The sequence below is a fragment of the Urocitellus parryii genome, chromosome X (assembly GCF_045843805.1).
Source record: "Urocitellus parryii isolate mUroPar1 chromosome X, mUroPar1.hap1, whole genome shotgun sequence".
NCBI lineage: Eukaryota > Metazoa > Chordata > Mammalia > Rodentia > Sciuridae > Urocitellus > Urocitellus parryii.
The window spans coordinates 130920870-130942101 of NC_135547.1; the positions used below are offsets into that span (position 1 = coordinate 130920870).

Here is a 21232-nt window from a genome sequence, read left to right on the forward strand (position 1 = left end):
ATTTTTACAAAGAAAGAAGTTGCTGATGGCTTTCATTCAACGCACCCGAGAGAATGAAATGCAGGACGCGAACGATCATAAGAGGAAGGAAGAGAAGAACGAGTGTCCCATTTCTCAGACACGGAAGAAATAGTGTGTTTGATTTGCAGCTATGCATTCCCCCCCCCCGCCCAAACCTTCCTTCACTGGACAATTCGGCATGCAGCCCGCCATCTTGAATCTACCCCCAAACTTTCTTCAGATCAACTTCTGATGAAAAGCTTTTGAGGACAGAACAGGCAAGATCCGAGCCAAAGACAGGAATGAGGACACCAACCAGCCCCCAGCAAATGGCAGAGAGAAGACAAGTGGATCAGAGGCAGACAGAGCCCGAGTTGGACAAGCTGAGGCTGGAAATTTGGATGAAGGATAGACTTGTGCATGGGGCTGGCTGCAGAGCTGGCTGAGAGCATCCATCAGGAGTGATGGGCAAGGCAAAGGGATGCCGGTGTCACCTCCAGAGTTTCCTGAGCACCGGGGTCTCTGCAGGGCTCCCCAGGGACCTCCTGACTCGGATCCAAGGATTCCTCAGCGGGGCCACCTTTGACTCGATTCGCTGCCTGCTAGAAACACAACCATTCCATCGTGAGTCTTCAAGAGGATGCAGGGAATGCTCATCTTCGCCCAAAGGACGGAGGAAACGAGATAAAAATGAAGACGCCCTACTCGGATAGCCTTTGGGGGGAGGGGAGTACCCATGCTTAAAATAAATAAATAAATAAATAAATAATGGGCGGCTCAGGAGGCTGAGGAAGGAGGATTGCAAGTTGGAGGCCAGCCTCGGCAACTTAGAGGGGGCTTAAGCAAATTAGCCAGACCCCCGTCTCAAAATATTTTAGAAGGGCTGGGATGTGGCTTCGTGGTTCAGCACCCGTGAGTTCAATAACCTAGTAGCAAAAGGAAAAAAAAGAAAAAAAGAAAAAATTTCAATTAAAGTTAAAAATTAAAATTTTTCAATTAGAGTTGGCTCCTCTTTTTTCACAGGGGCTATGTCCCAAGACCCCCGGTGGATGCCAGAAGTCTTGCACAGTATGGAACCCTGTGTATGGTTTTTCCCCCAACTTATGCATAGTTCTGATAAAGCTGAATTTGCAAATTTGGGCACATATTGGTTTTCTTTCTTTCTTTCTTTTTTTTTGGTTTTATTGGTTTTCTTTTCTTTTTTTCTTAAATTTTTTAAAATTTAAAGACAAGGTCTCATTCAGCTGCTTCGGTTCTTGCTAAGTAGCTGAGGCTGGCCTCCGTCTGGCAAGCCTCCTGCCTCAGCCTCCAGAGCCGCAGGCGTGCACTACCACGTGGCTCTTTTCTGTTCCTTGCTAAAGCCCTGAGGCGATTCAGGGTGAAATGGGAAAACCCAGGGGTCTGCTCGGCTGATGCAGATCTTCTGAGAGAAAGGACAAGCGACAGACAGGAGCCCGTAGGACAGAAGGGGACAGTGTACCCAGGTGGGTTGGGTCTCAGCGACGTCTGGAAATGGCAGGGCCAGCGGTGGCCGAGGCGCACACGGGATCCCGGCCGGAGTCAGGGTGTCAGGGCAGGCTCCCGTCTGTTATGAAGGAAGAGCCGACAGGTGAGACCCGGACCTTGGCATGGACACAGCTTTACCAACAGGTGGGCAGGGTCCCTGGCTCCAGGGTGCCGGGGGCACCTGGCCTCAGGCGTTGAGGGTGACAGGCTCACGGGTGTCCAACGTGGATCCTTCTCTGTTCTCTCCCGTGGGATCCCACCTGATGTCGGGGTGCAGCCTCCGGGAGCCTGGACAGGGTGGTGCGTCTCCATCTGACCACCGAGACTGGGCAAGATGTCCCCCCCCAGCCTGTGCCCACTCGGTCGGTTGCCCCGGGAAAGGAAGAGCTTTGGAGACCGAGTCCGGCGGGTGCCAGGCAAAGTTCTCTGCCGTAGCTGCTCTGTGCACAATGATGCTCTCACATTGTCACAGCTGCAAGGACAGAGCAGGACCCCGGGTCCCTGAACAGCTTCCTGGAGCCCAGGAAACCTGTGCCACCCAAAACTTGGATGCGACTCAAATCAGAAGCCCGCTTTCAACTTGGGGCGGGGGGACAATGATGCCCGCCTGTCATCCCAGGTACTCAGGAGGCTGAGGCAGGAGGATGGCGAATTGGAGGCCAGCCTCAGCAATTTAGCGAGGCCCTAAGCAACTCAGCCAGACCCTGTCTCAAAATTTAAAAAAAAAATGCAAAATAAAAACGGGGCCAGGTGTGGGGGCACACACCTGTCATCCCAGCGGGCTCTGGAGGCTGAGGCAGGAGGATGGCAAGTTGGAGGCCAGCCTCAGCAACTTAAGCAAATTAGTGAGACTCTGTCTCAAAATAAAGATAAAAGAAAGGGCTGGGGATGTGGCTCTGTGGGCTCAAGGTTGGGTAGATTGAACCCAGAGGTGCTTAACCACTGAGCCACATCCCCAGCCCTTTTATATTATTAATGTTTACTTATATTTTATTTTTTTTTTTAATATTTGATTTTGAGGCTGGCCTCAGCCTTGGGATCCTCCTGCCTCAGCATCCTGAGACACTGGGATTAGAGGTGTGTGCCATCGCGCCTGACCCCACAGGTTTATTAAAAACAATACTAAATAAAACACAAACCTAAAAAAAAATTGTCAAATCAATATCCCCCTTATTCTTACCAATAACTAGGAAACACGTCCTTCTTTACACAAGATGAAGAGAGAGACCCAAGATGAGCATTTACCGAGACCCGTGGGTAGCTCTAAGGAAGGACAGGCGGACGGAGCAGAGAAGCCCAGAAACGAAATCCAACGAAACCAAAATTTTGCTCTCTGTCCAGAAACAGGTGATAGTTGGAAGAGGGATACCAAAAGAATCCTCTCCTGGGCAAGGATAGTCTGATTCAGAATTTCCAATTATTTTTGCAAAAAAAAAATTTTTTCCCCATAAACCATGTCTGGCCTTCCATTTCCAAAAATTAACCATCCGGTGAGAAGACAAGACCAAATGAGTGAAAACCAAGAGAAAAACCAAACCAAACAACAAGCATCAGACCTGCGGGAACGCAGAAAAATGATGGTTCAGACACAAAACCATTAGCAATGCGAGAAATAGACTCTGAAATTGGGAAACAGCCGCAGAATGTCCGTGTGGTAATGACACTGCAGCCAGTTTTTGTTGTGACTTATCCACATCTGCTTGCTTTAGGGCTGCATAGTATTCCACTCTAGGAATTCGCCTCGATTGGTTCACACATTCACCTCTTGATGGACACTTGTTCCATTGCAAAGCTACGATATATAAAAGTGCTATCATCTTTATGGATATTTGAAGCCAGCCTCCAAATCAAATATAAAAATAAAAATAAAACATAGATAAAAAATAAAATATAAGCTTTCATTTCTCTTGAGCAAACTTGGGAGTGGAACGGCTGCATGATGCAGTAGGTGCATGTTTAATGTTCAAAGAAATTACAAATTTCCCACCTGCAGATATTGTCATTTTGTTTGCAGGAAAAATCAAAGAGAATGTTGTGTCGTCGCATGAAAAAAATTCAGCACACCGTCTGGATTCAAAAGTCACATGCATTTCTACATGCCAATATCAGAAAAATAAATTAAGCAATGCTATTTACTGAGTCTCAAAAATTAACAAGCCTAACGAAACACAAAAGTCCACTGCAAAGAAATAAACAGTGTTGAGAGAAATTAAAGATATAAGTATAGAAATGGACCAAGTTCCTAGAGTTGGAAGGCTCAGCTCCTTGGAGAAGTTAATAATCCTAAAACTGGTTTATAGATCGAACGAAACCCCAGCCAAAATTCTGGAAGTTTCTCTTTTTAGGAGAAAAAAATCACCATGCTAATTATTTTATATAAAAATGTCCCGGGGTTAGATAATGGCTATCATGAAACACTCAAAGGTAGCTCTTTTGATAAGACTGCTAGAATTTACACTCAGCTTTTCTGCAGTTAAGAGGACTTTTAAAAAAACATACCATCTCAACCTCACCAAAAAATTAATAATAATAATAATAATAATAATAATAATAATAATAATATTTTTTGAGGGGTGGGTCTGGTTTTGGCTCCTCAAAAAAATCAAGATTCCAGAATCTGCAATTCAATAAATGGCCATAAGGGGGCAGCAGGGCTGCAAAAATTCATTCAGAAAAAAAAATTCATTCACAAAAAAAAAAAAAAAAAATTCATTCAGGAAATACACGGGGTGTTGTAGGGAACCCCTCCCTTTTACAACTGCAACGACCGTCATTTTGGGGGGGAAATAGGCTCCTCATAAAATACACAGGCGCTGTTCTGTGAAGGTGTTCCCCAAAAGTTCATGCTTGACAGACAGACGTAACCCCCAGAGCCATGGGTTAATGGTGTTGGAGGTAGAGTTTGGAGAGGTCACGGGGCTACGTGAACTGATGAGGGTAGGACCACCCCCCCAAAGTGGCTTCAGGAGAACAGATTTCTCTGTCTCCCCATGGGACATCTCTGCCATGAGCTGGAGAAACCTCTTTTCTTTATCAGTTTCCCCGCTCCACAGCATTTTGTTATAGCAACGTCAAATGGGCCAAGGCCAGAGTCCATCTGCCCAACCACCATTCACAGAGGCCAGGGCGGCTGAGGGGGACAGGAAGTTGAAAGGTGAGAAATGGATTTACACCCAGCACTTTTCTCCTCATTCCTATTTGGACCATAGATTTCTCTCTGGTTTCTCTCCGATTCTAGCGTGTCCCTCAAGTGTTCACACTCTAGAAGTTTGGTCCCCAGTGCGGTGACATTGAGAGGTGGCACATGGGATCATGGGACCCACTGAAGAGCCTCCAAAATCCTGACCTGTCTGGACCTCTCTCCTTTATCCATCCCTCGGTCTCAGGTAGTTTATGATAGCAATGATAAACAGACTGACTCATAATTTGGCGTCTAAAGGAGTGTGAAAGGGACCCGTTTTCGATACGAGTTCAAATTCACTATTTTTTCATGCGGGGAGGGAGAGTCCTGGTGATGGAGCCCAGGAATTCTCCACCACTAAGCTGAACACCCCCAACCCTTTTTACTTTTTTAAAAAAATTTTAAGACAGGATCTCACTAAGTGGCTGAGGCTGGCCTCCAACATGCTGCGATCCTCCCGCCTCAGCCTCCCAAATTGCCAGGAGGACTGGTAGGTTGAACGTAAGCAATGAATTTTCTACTTGTATTATTTTTTAATTCATGATGAGTTCAGCAGGACCTGAGCCCATGGTCAGCAGGGGCTCCCTCCTGAGCCGGGTCTCTGGGGCTTTTCTGAAATCGGAGCAGGTGGAAGGCTGGGGGAGGGGGGTGGGCAGCTCCCAAGATGGAGTCAGCAGTTGGTTCTGGGAATTGGCTGATTCTACATTTTCCCTCCTATAAGGACCCTGACGATGATGCGGGTCCCCTGGGATAATCCACAACCCTCTCTGCACCCCCAACATCCTTGACTCCAACCCATCTGCAAAACCCCCTTTGTCGAACAAGGTTGTGCGGGTCAGGGCGTGGGCGCCTCTGGGTAGAGTGTGGGAGGCCGGTACTCACATCTTCACCTCCTTCAGGGCACGTCGGGGTCTCAGCCACCGTGGTGGTGGACGTGTTCTCCAGAGCAGACCGCAGGGCGCCCGATCCTGGTGCAGAATTTGCACACGGCACCTCAGAAGGGGCAGCTGAGTTTGCACACGGCTCTGCAGCACTGGGGGCTGAATTTGCACACGGCACCTCGACACCATCTGAGCAAACCTGCACACACGCGCACACACACCAAAGGACACATTTTCACTAGTCCACTCTGCTCTGGTCCCCCCGGTCATCCTGCCCCTTGGGTGTGCAAGAGCTGCCCATCAAATGCAAGGATTTGTGCAACGGGATTCCCAAGAACCTGTAAATAACCCACAAGTGTTCTGTGTGGCAGCCTCCCACAAGGTGGCCCGAGAACCAATCAACTCCTTCCTGTTTGCTCCTATCGAAAGCCTTCAAAGGTTCCCGAGAAGTAGCATCCGGAACCACTGATTTCTTTTTTTTTTTTTTCAAGCAAAAATTAAAGTTGACCTCCAGCCAGACGCGGTGGCCCACGCCTTGTGATCCCAGTGGCTCGGGAGGCTGAGGCAGGAGGATGGCGAGTTCAAAGCCAGCCTCCGCCAAAGCGAGGCCCTCCTCAACTCAGGGAGACCCTGTCTCTAAATGAAATGCAAAATGGGGCTGGGGAGGGGGTGTAAATACCTGTCCGATTGTTTGGGGGAGTAAGAACGAGGGGGGAAATGGGCCTGTGCACTGGTTCCGTGCAGACGCAGCTATTTGAAGAAGCGTTTTGCATCCGCGGTTGGAAGGGAACCGCGGATACGGAGCACCCGCGGATACGGAGCATCCGCGGATACGGAGCACCCGCGGATATGGAGCATCCGCGGATACGGAGCATCCGCGGATAAGGAGCATCCGCGGATAAGGAGCATCCGCGGATACGGAGCATCCGCGGATAAGGAGCATCCGCGGATAAGGAGCATCCGCGTGCTTAGACATAATGGGGAGAAGCCAGGGGAGCTGTGGGTCTTGGCGGGGACAGGCTGGTCCTCAGCCGAACTAGCAGAGGAACGTGCACTCACGCGGAGCCCCGCTGGTCCCTGCCTCTCCTGCGCACGGGCCGTTGGGTACAGAGGCCGCGCGCCCTCCTGGAACAGCCTCCACCAGAGATTCAGGAAGGTCACGTGCTGCCGGGGGCCGGACCCCGCGCCCTGCTCCGAGACGGAGCCAGTCTGCGGGTCGTACGTGCAGTTCCAGGGCTTAGTGGACCCCAGAAAGTGCACCACCTTCGCGCTGGAGCCGAACCTGGGGAGGAGAAAGGACAGATTCCGATTTTCCTTCCCTGAGTTGCTTAGGGCCTTGCTTTGGTTGAGGCTGGCTTTGAACTCGCGATCCTCCTGCCTCAGCCTCCAGAGCCCCTGGGTTCCCAGGTGTGTGCGCCACGGCGCCTGGCTCCCTAAAGATCATTTAAAAAATCCACATGTGCAGTTTTTAGAAAAAGGATGGGGACAAGAAAATAAAAAGAGCTTTTGTGGCAGATAATACAGGCTGCAAAACAAACACCTCTAAAAATAAAAAGGATCAAAGATTCTGAAATCTCCCCTTCTGAACCTTTTTTTCCGGTGCCGTTCATTATCACTCCCCAAGTGCTTTTTGGACATTTTTGGTTTTAATTAACTCCCCATGAAATTTTAACACCAAAGGCACATGGTCTATCTGAGATTCACACATTATTTTTTAAAAAATATATTAACAACAACAAAAAAAAAGACTATTTGCTGTCCCCAGAACCAATTTCTGCCTCCCTGGGGGCAGCAGGACCCCTGCTGCGTGATGCAAACTCTGGAGTTATTCATCTCCTGGATTATTATCACATTTTGATTTTCATTTTAACGTCTCCTCTGGCAGCAGAGCTCCGAATTTTTGGTCCCAGGACCCCAGGGAAGAAAAAAAAAAAATCACTGAAGACCCAAAGAGGTACAACCCCATGGAATTCATCTTCTCTACTTTTCTACCATCATAGAATCTAAGGCTGAAAAATTAAGGAATACCATCATCTATTCCTTAAAAGCAACCCACTATACATAAATTGCATAATTATTTTTTTTTAACCAAAAAGGAAATCCCTGTATTCAAAACAAAAATGTTTCCGGGTGCCGTGGTGCACAGACCTGGAAGATGAGTGACTCAGGAGGCTGAGGCAGGAGGATCGCACGTCGGAGGCCAGCCTCATCAACTTACTGAGGTCCTGTCTCAAAACTTTTTTAAAAAGCGTGGGGGTATAGCTCAGAAGTACGGCACTTGCCTGGCATAAAGGGAAAGGGTGATCTATTTCCCTCTCCTCTACGAACAGCTGATATCTCATCTGGGAGATAAAAACAACCCAGTGGCTACGGCCATTTGGGGTTCAAGATGGCGGAGGGCTTACTGTTGGAAGGCTGGACTGTAGGTGTAGGCTGCGTTGCTGGTCAGGTTGTAGATGAACGGCAAGTGCTTATGGATGTCCGCCGTCGGCCAGTCCCTGAAGAAACTGTTCAGCAAGCCTTGATCTGCGCCTGGGCCACCCGCCAACACAAACAGAGGTCAGCAGAGGTGGGTGCAGATCTCAGGTCCGCCTTCTGTGAAGGACCCAAGGTCTACGCTGGCCTTGAGAGGTCCTCTCTGCCGTGTTCCCGCTCTTCTTGGCAGTGATCGGCGACCCATACCATTACTAAAAATCAGGGTGTGTTCCCTACAAGATCTGCATCCACTGCCCCCCAAAATCAATAATAAAACCATATACAACCTCCAGCGTCCTCCACTCACCCCCAGTGAATCCCATCTGGTAGTTACAATGGCTTCCCCATTGTTACGTTAGGACCGCGCAGACTCTTGGAAAGGGGCTACATGTATTTTGTATGAGATTTTGGGGGGACCTGGGGGACAATGACATGGTATACATATGAGGTGTGTCCCAAAAGCTCATGTGTGAGATAACACAAGAAGGTTCAGAGGTGAAATGATTAGAAGAGGTGTAACCTAATAGTGGATTAATCCACTTGAATGGACTCCCTGGGTGGTGACTGCAGCAGGTGGGGGGTGGCTGGAGGAGGGGGTCCCTGGGCTGTGCCTTTGGGGTCTCTGTCCTGTCCCTGGTGGGAAGAGCTCTCTCTGCTCCCTGGTGCCCTGTCCTGAGCTGCTCTCCTCCTCCAGGCCCTGCCGCCATATTGTGACATGACTGGGTTAGGAGAGGTATAGACTCATAGTGGATTAATCCACTTGGATGGACTCACTGGGTGGTAACTGCAGTAGATGGGTGTGGCTGGAGGAGGGGTCCCTGGGCTGTGCCTTGGGGGTCTCTGTCCTGTCCCTGGTGAGCAGAGCTCTCTCTGCTCCCTGGGGCCCTGTCCTGAGCTGCTCTCCTCCTCCAGGCCCTGCCGCCATCTTGTTCTGCTCCCCTTGGGCCAGAGCCATGGAGTCGGCCACCAGGGACTGAACCTTGGACACCATGAGCCCCAGAGAGACTCTTCCTTCTCTAAATGCTCATGTGTGAGACGATGCAGGAACATTCAGAGGATTGGGTTGTGAGAGGTGTAGACTAATAGTGGATTAATCCACTTGGATGGACTCACTGGGTGGTGACTGCAGCAGCTGGGGTGCGGCTGGAGGAGGGGGCCCTGGGCTGTGCCTTTGGGGTCTCTGTCCTGTCCCTGGTGAGCAGAGCTCTCTCTGCTTCCTGGTGTAACCTAATAGTGGATTAATCCACTTGGATGGACTCACTGGGTGGTGACTGCAGCAGGTGGGGTGTGGCTGGAGGAGGGGGTCCCTGGGCTGTGCCTTTGGGGTCTCTGTCCTGTCCCTGGTGAGCAGAGCTCTCTCTGCTCCCTGGTGCCCTGTCCTGAGCTGCTCTCCTCCTCCAGGCCCTGCCGCCATCTTGTTCTGCTCCCCTTGGGCCAGGGCCATGGAGTCGGCCAACCAGGGACTGGACCTCGGACACCATGAGCAGCCCCAGATCAACTCTTCCTCCTCTCATTGTTCTTGTCAGGTCTTTTGATCACAGTGATGAAAAAAAAATCTGAGGATGACCATTTTCCCCCTTAATTCCCTCTCAGGGATCACCCTGAGCCCCCTCCTTCCAAACTGGTCTTATTGAAAGTCGGCCACATTCACTGTTTTTCTTCCAACGTCCACCTCCAAGTTACACGTGCAGAATACAGTGTTTGCAACAAAGACCGTGCACCCTGCAAAGCTGACAATATCGGTTATTCGGAGGAAGGTTTGAGCACCTGTTGTATACGATCGGCACTGCCAAGGTGTTCTCTCTACCTGGGAGGGAGTTTTCCAAAGGTTCTCCTGGCTGCTGCATATTGACATAATACCTTCTTGATGTCTCCCCATCACCCTGACGGGCTGACTTCTCAACGTGCACCTTTGTCTCCAGGCTCCAGCTCGTGGATGCGAGAGACACGTTGAGCTGGGTATAAAACTGGATCCCGGCCACGGGTCCCGCCCTCACTCACCGTCAAAGCTGCCGTGCTCCGTGGCATGCTGCAGCAGGAGCTGGTGGGTCTCCAGGGAAGGCTGGAAGACAAACACCCCGCTATTGAAGCAGTCGGGCCATCCCGGATCCGGGGCTGCGGAGAGTTCTTCCCTGTCAAACAGCTCGTCGATGTTGTGCAGAACCTGGCGAGGCAAAGCCACACATCTGTCGCCTCCATTGGACAATCGAAAAATTCAAGTGTGCCAAATGGAACTGGGATCCCAGGAAGGGACATGGAGAGCATCCCTATCAAGCAGATACTGGGTGGATTTCGTCGCAGAGTGGAAATGGTCTCCCCAAGCCTCGGTGCCAGCCTCTGGGATACGCCATCTTGAGCCAGCACCCATTCTTGGGGGATTCTAGAACTTTCTTTTATCTTGCAAAACTCTTAGCTTGCCTCCTAGGTCCTGGAGCCCATTCAAAAGCCACTTAGGATTTGTTTCCGTTCCACGAAACTCAGAGCGAGTCCAAAATGCACTTAGTACCTTTAGGCTCCCCGACATCCCAGCTCAGCAACTCACTGTGCCCTTGAGAACTTGACCCCTAATTGCAACTCCCTCTAACACGTACTGGTTTCTAAATCACGCCACTTGGCAGGGGGCGACCCTGTTTTGGAAGACAGGGTTCTTCACTACCTCTTCCCAAAGAGGTGCTTTTGCTTAACCAAAACCGACTCGCCGTAGACCAACTCCGTCTTGCGTTCCAGATCCCCAGAGGCCATTTTGAAAATGCCCATCCCGTGGTAGTTCTAAGGTACTACCCCCCCCCACCCCCAAATGACATCCGGGGGGATGCCACCATTTGCAATTTCGAAGATAGCGGTCCAATCCGGAATCTACAATTGGGCTGACACTCTACTTCATAGTGACCTGGAACATGTTATTGGGAGGTGGTCTAGGCTGTAGGAGGTGGGACCTAGTTGGCGGGGAGTAGACCTTGGAATGGTACATCTTATCTCTGGCCTCCTCATCGAGCCGAGAAGTTGGTCCTCACCACTCCCTGCACTCACCAGGGTGTCGGCATCCAAGAAGACGCACTTGCTGTAGCGAGTGAGGGTCCAGCAGTGGAGCTTGGTGAGGGTGACCCCCAGCTCAGGTCTCCTCAGAAAGGCCAGGTGGATGTAGTCTTCGCTGTCCATCAGATTGACTTCAACGACCTCATCGAACACCCGTGAGAGGACATCCCTGATAAAGACACGGGTCCGCAGGGGACCATTAGCCCAGGACAACACTGTCCAGCCAGAAGATGCCCAGGAGCTGCTCCCAAACCCGGAACAAAGCTCCAATTCCCATCACACCCACTGAAGACTCAGCATTCGGGGTTGTCTTCCATGGCTGTCTCTCAACTGGGCACACTTTGCACTCGTTCTGGAAATGACCCCCAAACGGGACAAGCATACAGGTTGAAGGGAACTGTTCTAGATAGACTGACTCAGATCATCTCTTAGAAAGGTAGCTCCCTTCATAAAATATGTGGGCAGGGAGGTGTGAATGCCAAACTGATGGGAACCCACAGATGTCCACCGCAATCTCCCGTCCATTTTTGCTTTACGTGTTCAAAACCCACGTTGTTAGTTGCATACAAGTTTGAAGCTCAGATCTTGAAATATTATATTTTTTTAATCAAAATAAACTTATCCCTGGTCCATTATGATCATTCTTTTTTTTTTTTAAATTTGGCTGACACTCTACTTCATAGTGACCTGGAACATGTTATGATGACAATTTTTTTTTTTAATTTAAGCAAGTGCTAGAAAATGGATAAAAGTATGAGAACAGGACACCAGGACCCAACGAGGAAAAGATTCCAATTTCCAGAGCAGAAACAATTTGTTCAGCAAAATAACATACACAAAGCATTAAAATAAATGTTTCTGGGTCTCCATTGCTAAAACTTTTGAATACACAACCAGGGAAGAGGGAGGAGGATGACCTTGGGAAAGAATTCCACATAATAAATACAGAATGAATGAGGAACAGAGAAAATCTATGGTAAGCAAACAGCGCCATAATAATTCTTGCAAGCCAGACTCACTGACGGATGCTTAGATACACGCGTGAATGTTTGAGGAGAAACTTTGGGTTGCAGAAACCTAATGTGTCTGTCCCAGGATATTTATTCTCCATAAAGGGAAAAATCATAACTTGATAACGGAGAATGCCAACTGTGCCTACTTCATTTATTCTCCGTCAATGTTTAAGAAGGGGACAGACAGACCCACGTGATGGGACACGAGTCTATCAATGGCCCCCAGTGCTGACCCCACAGCTTCCTTCCCAAGAAACCTTGGACCTGCAGCCCTGCCTGGCCTCCGGGCACAGCCTCCCCCACCGTCCTCACACACCACCTGTGACCTGCAGGGGACATGCAGGCGGGAAGTCATGTCCCTGAGAGGAGCCAGGTGACCCTGAAGGGGGGACTTCTGGGACCCCGACACAGACCAGGTCCCAGGACTCAGGGAGACAAGGATCCTTCCTCCAACTATAAATGTCACTGTGGCCTGTGACCTCAAACCCTGCTGTATGGCTCTGCCCATCTCTAGAAGTGGAATATGTTTCGTGCATACAGTTGGAAGCACTCAGGTTGTGCCTTTGCAGACAGGCTTGCACCACAATGCCTGGGAGAGGGGTGGTCTTCTGGCCTCACACCCCTGGCGGTTTGTGGTCAGGGGCCACTCTCTGTCTTCTGCCCCCTTAACCAGTGCATGAAAAGTCAACCTGGTCTGCGACGTCCTACCTTACCCACGGTTTCTGTGCTGTCCTCTCTAAATATTTAAAAGACCATCTGGAGTCGACATTAAGACGTATACACATGTGCAAGCCTGTGGTCCCAGTGGCTCGGGAGGCTGAGGCCGGAGGATCACAAGTTGGAGGCCAGCCTCAGCAACTTATAGAGACCCTGTCTCAAATAAAAAATCAACAGGGCTGGGGATGTGGCTCAGGGGTTAAGCACCCCTGGGCTCAATGTCCAGTGCCAAAAAAGAAAAAAAAAAGAGAGAGAGAGAGACACATAAATATGAAGAACACTGACCCCTGCTAAGGACATAGAAATCATGAGAATCACACATGGGTTGTGGGATCATTCAAGGGATGGGCATCATTCAAGGGGTGGAGGGACAGGGAGCAGATCACACAGGGTCCCCTCCCCAGAGACCCGGGTGCACTGACTTCTCATGCATGGTCACTTTGCCCAGATCTGACATGTCCCGTGTGCATGCGAAAGTTAAATGGACCCAGGGCCGATGTCCACTGTGACCAAATGTATTTTCTCCCCTTGATCTCTTTCTGCCTGGACGCTGACCGACTTGTTGGATCAAGAGGAAATACAACCTCGGCACCCATTCCTTGGGAGGACCTTCAAGAGAATGGGTCACAGCCAAGAGGATCCAAATCTGATCGTGTTGCTGGGCGTCCAGCTCAGAGATCCACCCAAGGAGGCCACCGTTTGAAAAGACATTGGCCAACCCGGGGAGGCAAAGACCTCAAACACGAAAGCAAAGACTGACACGGTGTGACTATTTGAGAGGGATGGAGACGTGCTCATCACACACACACACACACACGCCCGCTACTCTGTCTTTGCTTAGTGATTTATAAGAGTTCTTTATATATGAAGGATGGTAGCCAAACTCTGCATTTTCCCACTTTGCATATCGATCTCTCTCTCCCTCCAGCTACGATCTACCATCTAACTATCTGAAGTACGTGTACCTACCTACCTATCGTCTGTCCATCATCCATCAATTCTACGTGGTTGTCACAACCTGGGTGGGGTTGCTCCTGGCTCCTGGTTTCAATGACCCGCCACCAACCGTGATCCCAAGCTATTCGGCGGAACATTCCAGAAAGAAACAATCGGCTGAGGCCCAGAGCAATGGAGCCACCAACCACGGACTAAGACCTGCCGAAACCACGAGCCAACTTAATAAACCTTTCGTCCCACATAATAAACCTGGATTTCCTCAGGTGTTTTGTTACAGCAACGTAAACTGACTAACACTGTGATTCCCGACCACTCCTTAGGAAAGGACCAGACTTCCAATCCTGCCTCCGCCTCAGGGGGATCCCCCCGAGTTCTAGGTGGTTCCGATGGACTGAAAAATCCACATTGGAGACAGAAATGCTCATGGGCTCCTGGGAACCAACCTGCAAGGGGGGATTGAGAGGATGTCCTGGGTCCCCTGGGGCTCGGTGACCTTCACTGCATCGGGGTGCATGTGGAGTCCCCAGCTCTTACCTGAGCAGGCCGGACACCTCAGGGGTGATCAACACCACCAGCTTCCTCGACGTCTTGTGATTCCTCAAGGACAGTCCCAACACCAGGGCCCCCTGGCAGTACATATCGTTGGTGGCCAGCGTGACGAAGGCTTGTGTGGTCACTGGGGGTAGGACAAGAACATGAGGGTGACTCTCCCGAGAGATTCCCTGGGACACGGGTTCACAAGTGGGGCTTGAAGGCGATGAGGGATCATGAAGCTCTGACCTCACGGACCTTCCCACCTCCATTCCCTTCCGCCATGTTTTTTTCCTCCCTTGGAGCCAGTTGACCATGGAGTCCATCTTTGAAGCTATGAGCCCAAGAGGAGCCATTTAGCTCCTCTCAGGTCACTTAGTCACATCAGGGAAAAGCTGATAGAGACACTTTGGTGGAACCCAAGGTCCAGGGGACAGTTCTATCAATGGCCCCCGGTGCTGACCCCACAGCTTCCTTCCCAGAAGCCCTGGACCTGCAGCCCTGCCTGGCCTCCGGGCACAGCCTCCACCACCTTCCTCACACACCACCTGTGACCTGCGGGGGACATGCAGGCGGGAAGTCAAGTCCCTGAGAGGAGCCAGGGGACCCTGAAGGGGGGACTTCTGTGACTCTGACGCAGACCAGGTCCCGGGACCCAGGGGGACGAGGATCCTTCCTCCAACCCTAAAATCTGCAAGAACAGGTTCCACTGAGCACCAGGCAGCAGCGGCCAGGGGGACCCAGAGTGGCCATGGCCGTGGGGACTGGAGAGTCGGAGGTCACCCTGCTGTCCATCAAAGTCAGGAGGGGACCTGGGCGGGGCTCTCTGGGGACTTCCAAGGGACCCCCATAAAACTGGAGGGCAGGAGGGGCGCACTGTCCCTGTCCTCTCTGAGAGGACCCCTCTGTCCCTTGAGAGTGTCCCCTCCCCACATCGGCTGGCTGCCAGCATTGATCTGGATATTTCCAAAGCACTGGGCCATCTATGATCGAGCAACACCAGAGGTTAGGACAGGAAGTGGCTTGAGCGCTGGTGGAAAGGGACCAAAGGACCCACCCGATGGACAGCCAGAGTCCAGGTGTCCCCTGCTGGACGGTCACAGATGGGATCCTCAGAATCCAACGCCCCCCCCATCCCCAGGAGAAAACTAAAAGTGGAATCGACTCTAAAGAAAGGGGAAGGTCCCCGAGAGAAAGTCCCCCCCACGTGGAAGAGGGATCCCCTAATTCCTCACGCACAACGTCACCCCTCAAATTCAGGCCCACCGAGAAGCCCCGCCCACGGGCAGGACTGACGTGGACAGTTGCTCAGCTAACGCACCCAGACGCAGAGCTGATGGGAACAGAAAGGTGCAGGAGAACTTGAATCCCAAACAGTGCGGGAAGGGGTGGGGGAAGGAAGGAGGGTTCCCAGAGGACCGGACGTCCCACGCGAGAGACATCCAAGGAACCAGTTGGGCACACGCCTGTCATCTTAGCAGCTCAGGAGGCTAAGGAGGGAGGATGGCAAGTTGGAGGCCAGCCTCTGGAACTTATCAAGGCCCTCAGCAACTCAGGGAGACCCTGTCTCTAAATAAAGTACAAAATAGGGCTGGGGACCGGACTCAGGGGTCAAGGGACCCCGAGTTCAATCCCTGTACTCCCCCCCAAAAAATACACACAAAAAGTCAGGAGTTGTTGATGTCCCTCTGATGCCCACCCCTTAGGCTGAGAGGAGGAAGATCGCTCCCAAAGTCCATGCTGCTAGACACAGAGGGGACACAGACCCAGAGGAGGAGCCCCGTGGAGACTGCAGTGAGGGGCCAGCCCAGGGCCACCTGGAGCCCAGGAGCTGGAGAGGCAGGAGGAGCCCCCTGGAGCCCTGGAGGGAGCTGGACACCATGGTAAGAGGTGGGTCCTGTCCACAGCTGGACCCCAGAACCTGGGAGTGGGACCTGGGGTGGGAACAGGGTCTCTGCAGAGGTCATTAGTGGAGGGTCCTGAGATGGGCTCCTCCTGGGTCAGGGGGCCCTCGTGCCATGGCCGTGTCCTCCCCAGAGACAGAGGAGGGGACACAGACCCAGAGGAGGAGCCCCGTGCAGACAGAGGCAGAGACTGCAGTGACAGGGCCACAATCTGCGTCCTTAGGTGCTGCCGTCCAATAGGGGACAGTAACCTGAGCCATGAACACTTTCAAAGCCACATGGACATCGACCCAGGAGGCGGCTAAAGGCTGAAAACCAGTAGAACTTACCGCAGCTCCCCACACCTGATTGGCAGACGCCAATCCAGAGACCCCCTCCCACCCAGGAACGCGGGGACGGGCCGTGTGTCCGCCCCATCGTCCATTCCCACCCCAACTCCGAGACCGGTTTCAAAGCCCAGAGAAATCGGGGCCCCCACCCCGTGACTCACTGAGCCAAACGTCACCTCTAATTGCAAAGCCACAAAAGTCCCCCAGATAACTCTTCTCTCCTGTCTCCAACAGAAACTAGATTAAAAAATAACCCGGGAGGGACGAGGCCACCCTAGGCAGACGAGTGTCCCAGCAAAGTAGAGACGGGGATCGCAGGCTGGATGTGGGGTCCCGCAAGAGACAGCGCTCCATGGAGCCTAGGGACAGGGTGGTGGGAAGACAGAGGCCCAGAGAAACCGGGTAAGAAGGGGGCACCCAGAATTTCTCTTTGGCTTTAGTTATTTTCCCCCCCATCAGTGACATCAAAGGACCTGACAAGAAGGAGAAGTTGACCTGGGGCTCATGGTGTCCGAGGTCCAGTCCCTGGTGGCCGACGCCATGGCTCTGACCCAAGGGGAGCAGAACAAGATGGCGGCAGGGCCTGGAGGAGGAGAGCAGCTCAGGACAGGGCACCAGGGAGCAGAGAGAGCTCTGCTCACCAGGGACAGGACAGAGACCCCCAAGGCACAGCCCAGGGACCCCTCCTCCAGCCACACCCCACCTGCTGCAGACACCACCCAGTGAGTCCATCCAAGTGGATTAATCCACTATTAGGTTACACCAGGGAGCAGAGAGAGCTCTGCTCACCAGGGACAGGACAGAGACCCCAAGGCACAGCCCAGGGACCCCTCCTCCAGCCACACCCCACCTGCTGCAGTCACCACCCAGGGAGTCCATCCAAGTGGATTAATCCACTATTAGGTTACACCAGGGAGCAGAGAGAGCTCTGCTCACCAGGGACAGGACAGAGACCCCAAAGGCACAGCCCAGGGACCCCTCCTCCAGCCACACCCCACCTGCTGCAGCCACCACCCAGTGAGTCCATCCAAGTGGATTAATCCACTATTAGTCTACACCTCTTACAACCCAATCATTTCACAAGATGGCGGCAGGGCCTGGAGGAGGAGAGCAGCTCAGGACAGGGCACCAGGGAGCAGAGAGAGCTCTGCCCACCAGGGACAGGACAGAGACCCCAAGGCACAGCCCAGGGACCCCTCCTCCAGCCACACCCCACCTGCTGCAGTCACCATTCAGTCCATTCAAGTGGATTAATCCACTCTTAGTCTACACCCAGTGAGTCCATCCAAGTGGATTAATCCACTATGAGTCTACACCTCTCACAACCCAATCATTTCACAATATGGTGGCAGGGCCTGGAGGAGGAGAGCAGTTCAGGACAGGGCACCAGGGAGCAGAGAGAGCTCTGCTCACCAGGGACAGGACAGTGACCCCAAAGGCACAGCCCAGGGTCCCCCTCCTCCAGCCACCCCCCACCTGCTGCAGTCACCACCCAGTGAGTCCATCCAAGTGGATTAATCCACTTTCAGTCTACACCTCTCCTAACCCACTCATTCCACCTGTGAACATTTCACATCTGGCTGGTCTCATGTATGAGCTTTAGGGGGACACCCCGTATCCAAACCATAGCATCTTTCATCCCAAAGGTCCTTTAATTCCAGAGGGTTGCAAATAGCATGATGGACACCGTGTTCCAGCTAGGAGGAAGACAGGGTTGGGTGCCCTAACAGCAAGGGACAGGGAGGGCACAGGCGTCAGCTGTGAAACCAGCAATTGATAGCTTCATGCACTGGGTCTGTAGCTCCACAGGAGGATGGCAGGAAGGACCGCTGACCCTGGTGGATATTACACATTGAACCCCATCTCCCCAAAGTCCTCGGCTAGCAGGCCTGGCCCCAGGACCTTGGGACATGCCTGTGTGGGTGGAGGTGCGTCTTGGCAGAGGGGATGGGGGTGCAGTGAGGTCCCCAGGGTGGCCCTGACCCAGCAGGACTGGGGTCCCTGTAGAGGAGGACATGAGGACACAGACGCACACAGAGGGATGGCCCCAGGGAGGACACAGGGAGAAGACAGCGGCTGCGAGACCAGGGGAGAGAGAGGCCTCGGGAGGAGCCCGCCCTGCCCACCCTGGACCTCGCGCCTCCAGCCTCCAGCCTCCAGGACCAAGGGGCAATAAATGTCCTAGGACCCAAGATGGACAAAAGAATCACAGACCGGGCTTACGACTCATATTAACAGCACCCACGAGTGGAAGAGCCCCTCTGTCCGGCCACCAACTGTCCCTCCGGACAAGAACATTGACCCGTGAAGGGGAAACAGCCTCCCCTGGGCCCTTGGAGGCCATCTAAGCTGCAAAACCAGCTCCCCTGACTTGAATGCAGTTTGCTTTTAACACACCGGGGTGACCAGCTTTGGGGGCAGCACCCAGGAGCACGCTCCAGGCCCGAGGTCAGCCAAGCAGTCACTCTTAAAAAATCCACTCGAGGCTCAGCCAAGAGTCCTCCACGGAGTCTGCCAAAAAGCGGTTATTTCTTGGCCTCCGCGCCCTGCATCCACCTTCCATCTCTCCCCCCAAATAACACCATGGGCTTCTCCCGGGGCCTCGTCTCTGCTCAAAGGTGGTTTTTGATTCCTGCAAAGAGCTGAAAACTCCCAAAGCAGGTCTAGCAGGACATTCCAAGCCTGGTCAAGGAGTGTCCTGCGGTGGGCTGGCTGAATGCTGGCATTGTACACACCCCGGCGGCCTCGGGGGGCGGGGGACACGTAGTGGCCACTCAGGGGAGCTCCACCGTGGTTCTGGGAACAGAGGACCCTTTCTGTGGCTGCCGGAAACAGAGACTCCCAGTCCACCCCCAGAGAGAGAGACCCTGCAAAGCCCAGAGCTCGGAGAAACAGGATCGAGGTCTCTGGTCAACTGTCCCAATGTCCCCTGCCCAAGCTCCAGGGCAGGGAGACCCGGGGCTGAGCAGGCTGCAATCCCTGCAAGTTGGTCATCGAGCCCAGGCCTGCTGCCTGTTGGGGGAATCATTGGGACAAGAAAAATAAATAAATAAACCTGTCATCCCTCGCGGCTCCGGAGGCTGAGGCAGGAGGATCGTGGGTTCAAAGGCAGCCTCCGCCAAAGCGAGGCCCTGAGCAACTCAGGGAGACCCTGTCTCTAAATAAAATGCAAAATAGGGCTGGGGACGGGGCTCAGGGGTTAAGCATCGAGTTCGATCCCTGATACCCCCCCCAAAAAAAATTGAATAAAATAAATAAAACTAATGTTCTGACTCTGAACCGGCCTCGCTCTGGAGCCTCCATTTCTTCCCAACCCTCTCCCATGCAGTGAGACTCTCAGCTTAATATGACTCCTATGAACCCAGCTCCTCTGATCCTGTAGGTGACACTTTCACAGGAGGACAATTGTGACATCTCGAGCCCCCCCCACACACACACACCGTCAGGCCATAAATCACCCCCTCGCTCTGCTGCTGAGCCCCCCGACCCCCGGCTCCAGCTACATCAGAAACGCTCCTCCCTCAGGCCCCAGAGACCTGGGCGCTGCAGCCAGTTGGGGACTCAGGTTGGGGGCAGTGGTCAGGGTCAACAGAGGGGGGGGGGGTCTCCCGGTGCCAGCAGTGGCTACTCACCGGACATGTTGGGAGGCGCGGCCGCCGCGGGCTCCGAGAGAAGCCTGCGCCCTGGCGCGGTGGATGGATCCTCCTGGCCCAGGCCTGCGGGAAGAACCCTGGGTAGCAGCTCCAGCCACAGTCCTCCCCGGACCCCAGGCCCCTGTCACCTGCGCCCCACACCTCCCCAGCGCAGGGTCAGCCTCCACCTTCCACCTGGGCTCCCCACCTGCAACCCGCAGCCCCTGTGCGTCCCAGGGCAGCCTCTGAACCTGGTGTGTCCAGGGCCCCACGCGGGTGTCCTCAGTCGCCTACCCGCGCCCCACACCTCCTTCAAGTGCCGGCATCCTCTGCCACCAAGGCGGACCCGCGAACTGGGCTCCTTGTCCTCTCCCGGGCCAACCCTGCGCCCTGAGCGCTGCGCTCCCCAAGTCCTCCCACCTCCCCCGGCCTCTAGCCTCCCCCAGGCCTCCCCCGGGCCTCCCGCTGCGGCGCCCAGCCCCCCCCCCCACCCAGACCCTGCGCGCCATCCCTGCTCCCTCTATCTCCCCGGAGCCCGTCCCACCTCCTCCACCGGCGTCTCCCGCTGCCTCCCCGAACCAGCCTCCCCTCTGCTGCCCCCAAGATGCCTGAACCCTGCAGCAGCCTTGCCCCTCCCCGGCCCGCCCAGGACCCGCGCCGCCTTCACCTCCCGCGGGCTCCTGGCGAGGCCGCGCCCTGCTCCCTCCACCCCTCCGGCGTCCCCTACGCTCTCTGGCGGCCTCCATCCTCGGCCTCCGCTGCGCCCAGGCCATCTCCACGAACCACGCTCCTCTGCTCGCTCCACAGCTCCTGGGCTCTCACCCCGCAGCCTCCTCCCGGGCCCGCGCCCCCTCCCCAGCGCTCTGCCCTCCCGCGCCCCAAGCTCCCGCCGCCCTCGGCAGCCTCCATCTCAGGCCTCCGGGGCTCCCTGGACTCCACGCCCCGCTCCCCCTGCAGTCCCCGCACCTCCGCGGCCCTCGGGCGGCCTGTGCCCCCGCGCCGCCCCGCAGCCGGCGCGGCACGATTGGCCTGTCGCAGGAAGCCGGGCCCCACCTCCGCGCCGCCACTAG

General features: G+C 53.7%; 1 protein-coding gene across 1 annotated transcript in view; it reads right to left on the bottom strand.

Moving 5' to 3' along the window:
• Nucleotides 1–20957, bottom strand: part of Gyg2 (glycogenin 2) — a 24390-nt gene extending 3433 nt beyond the window's left edge. Inside the window, exons 1-8 of the mRNA XM_026381496.2 lie at nt 20830–20957; nt 20163–20246; nt 14301–14442; nt 11074–11248; nt 10045–10207; nt 7974–8100; nt 6628–6850; nt 5570–5767 (exon numbers count right to left, since the gene is read on the bottom strand). Of these exons, the coding sequence (XP_026237281.2) occupies nt 5570–5767; nt 6628–6850; nt 7974–8100; nt 10045–10207; nt 11074–11248; nt 14301–14442; nt 20163–20246; nt 20830–20935 (1218 nt within the window). The 5' untranslated portion in view covers nt 20936–20957. The remainder of the gene's footprint in view (nt 1–5569; nt 5768–6627; nt 6851–7973; nt 8101–10044; nt 10208–11073; nt 11249–14300; nt 14443–20162; nt 20247–20829) is intronic.
• Between the last annotated feature and the right edge of the window lie 275 nt (nt 20958–21232).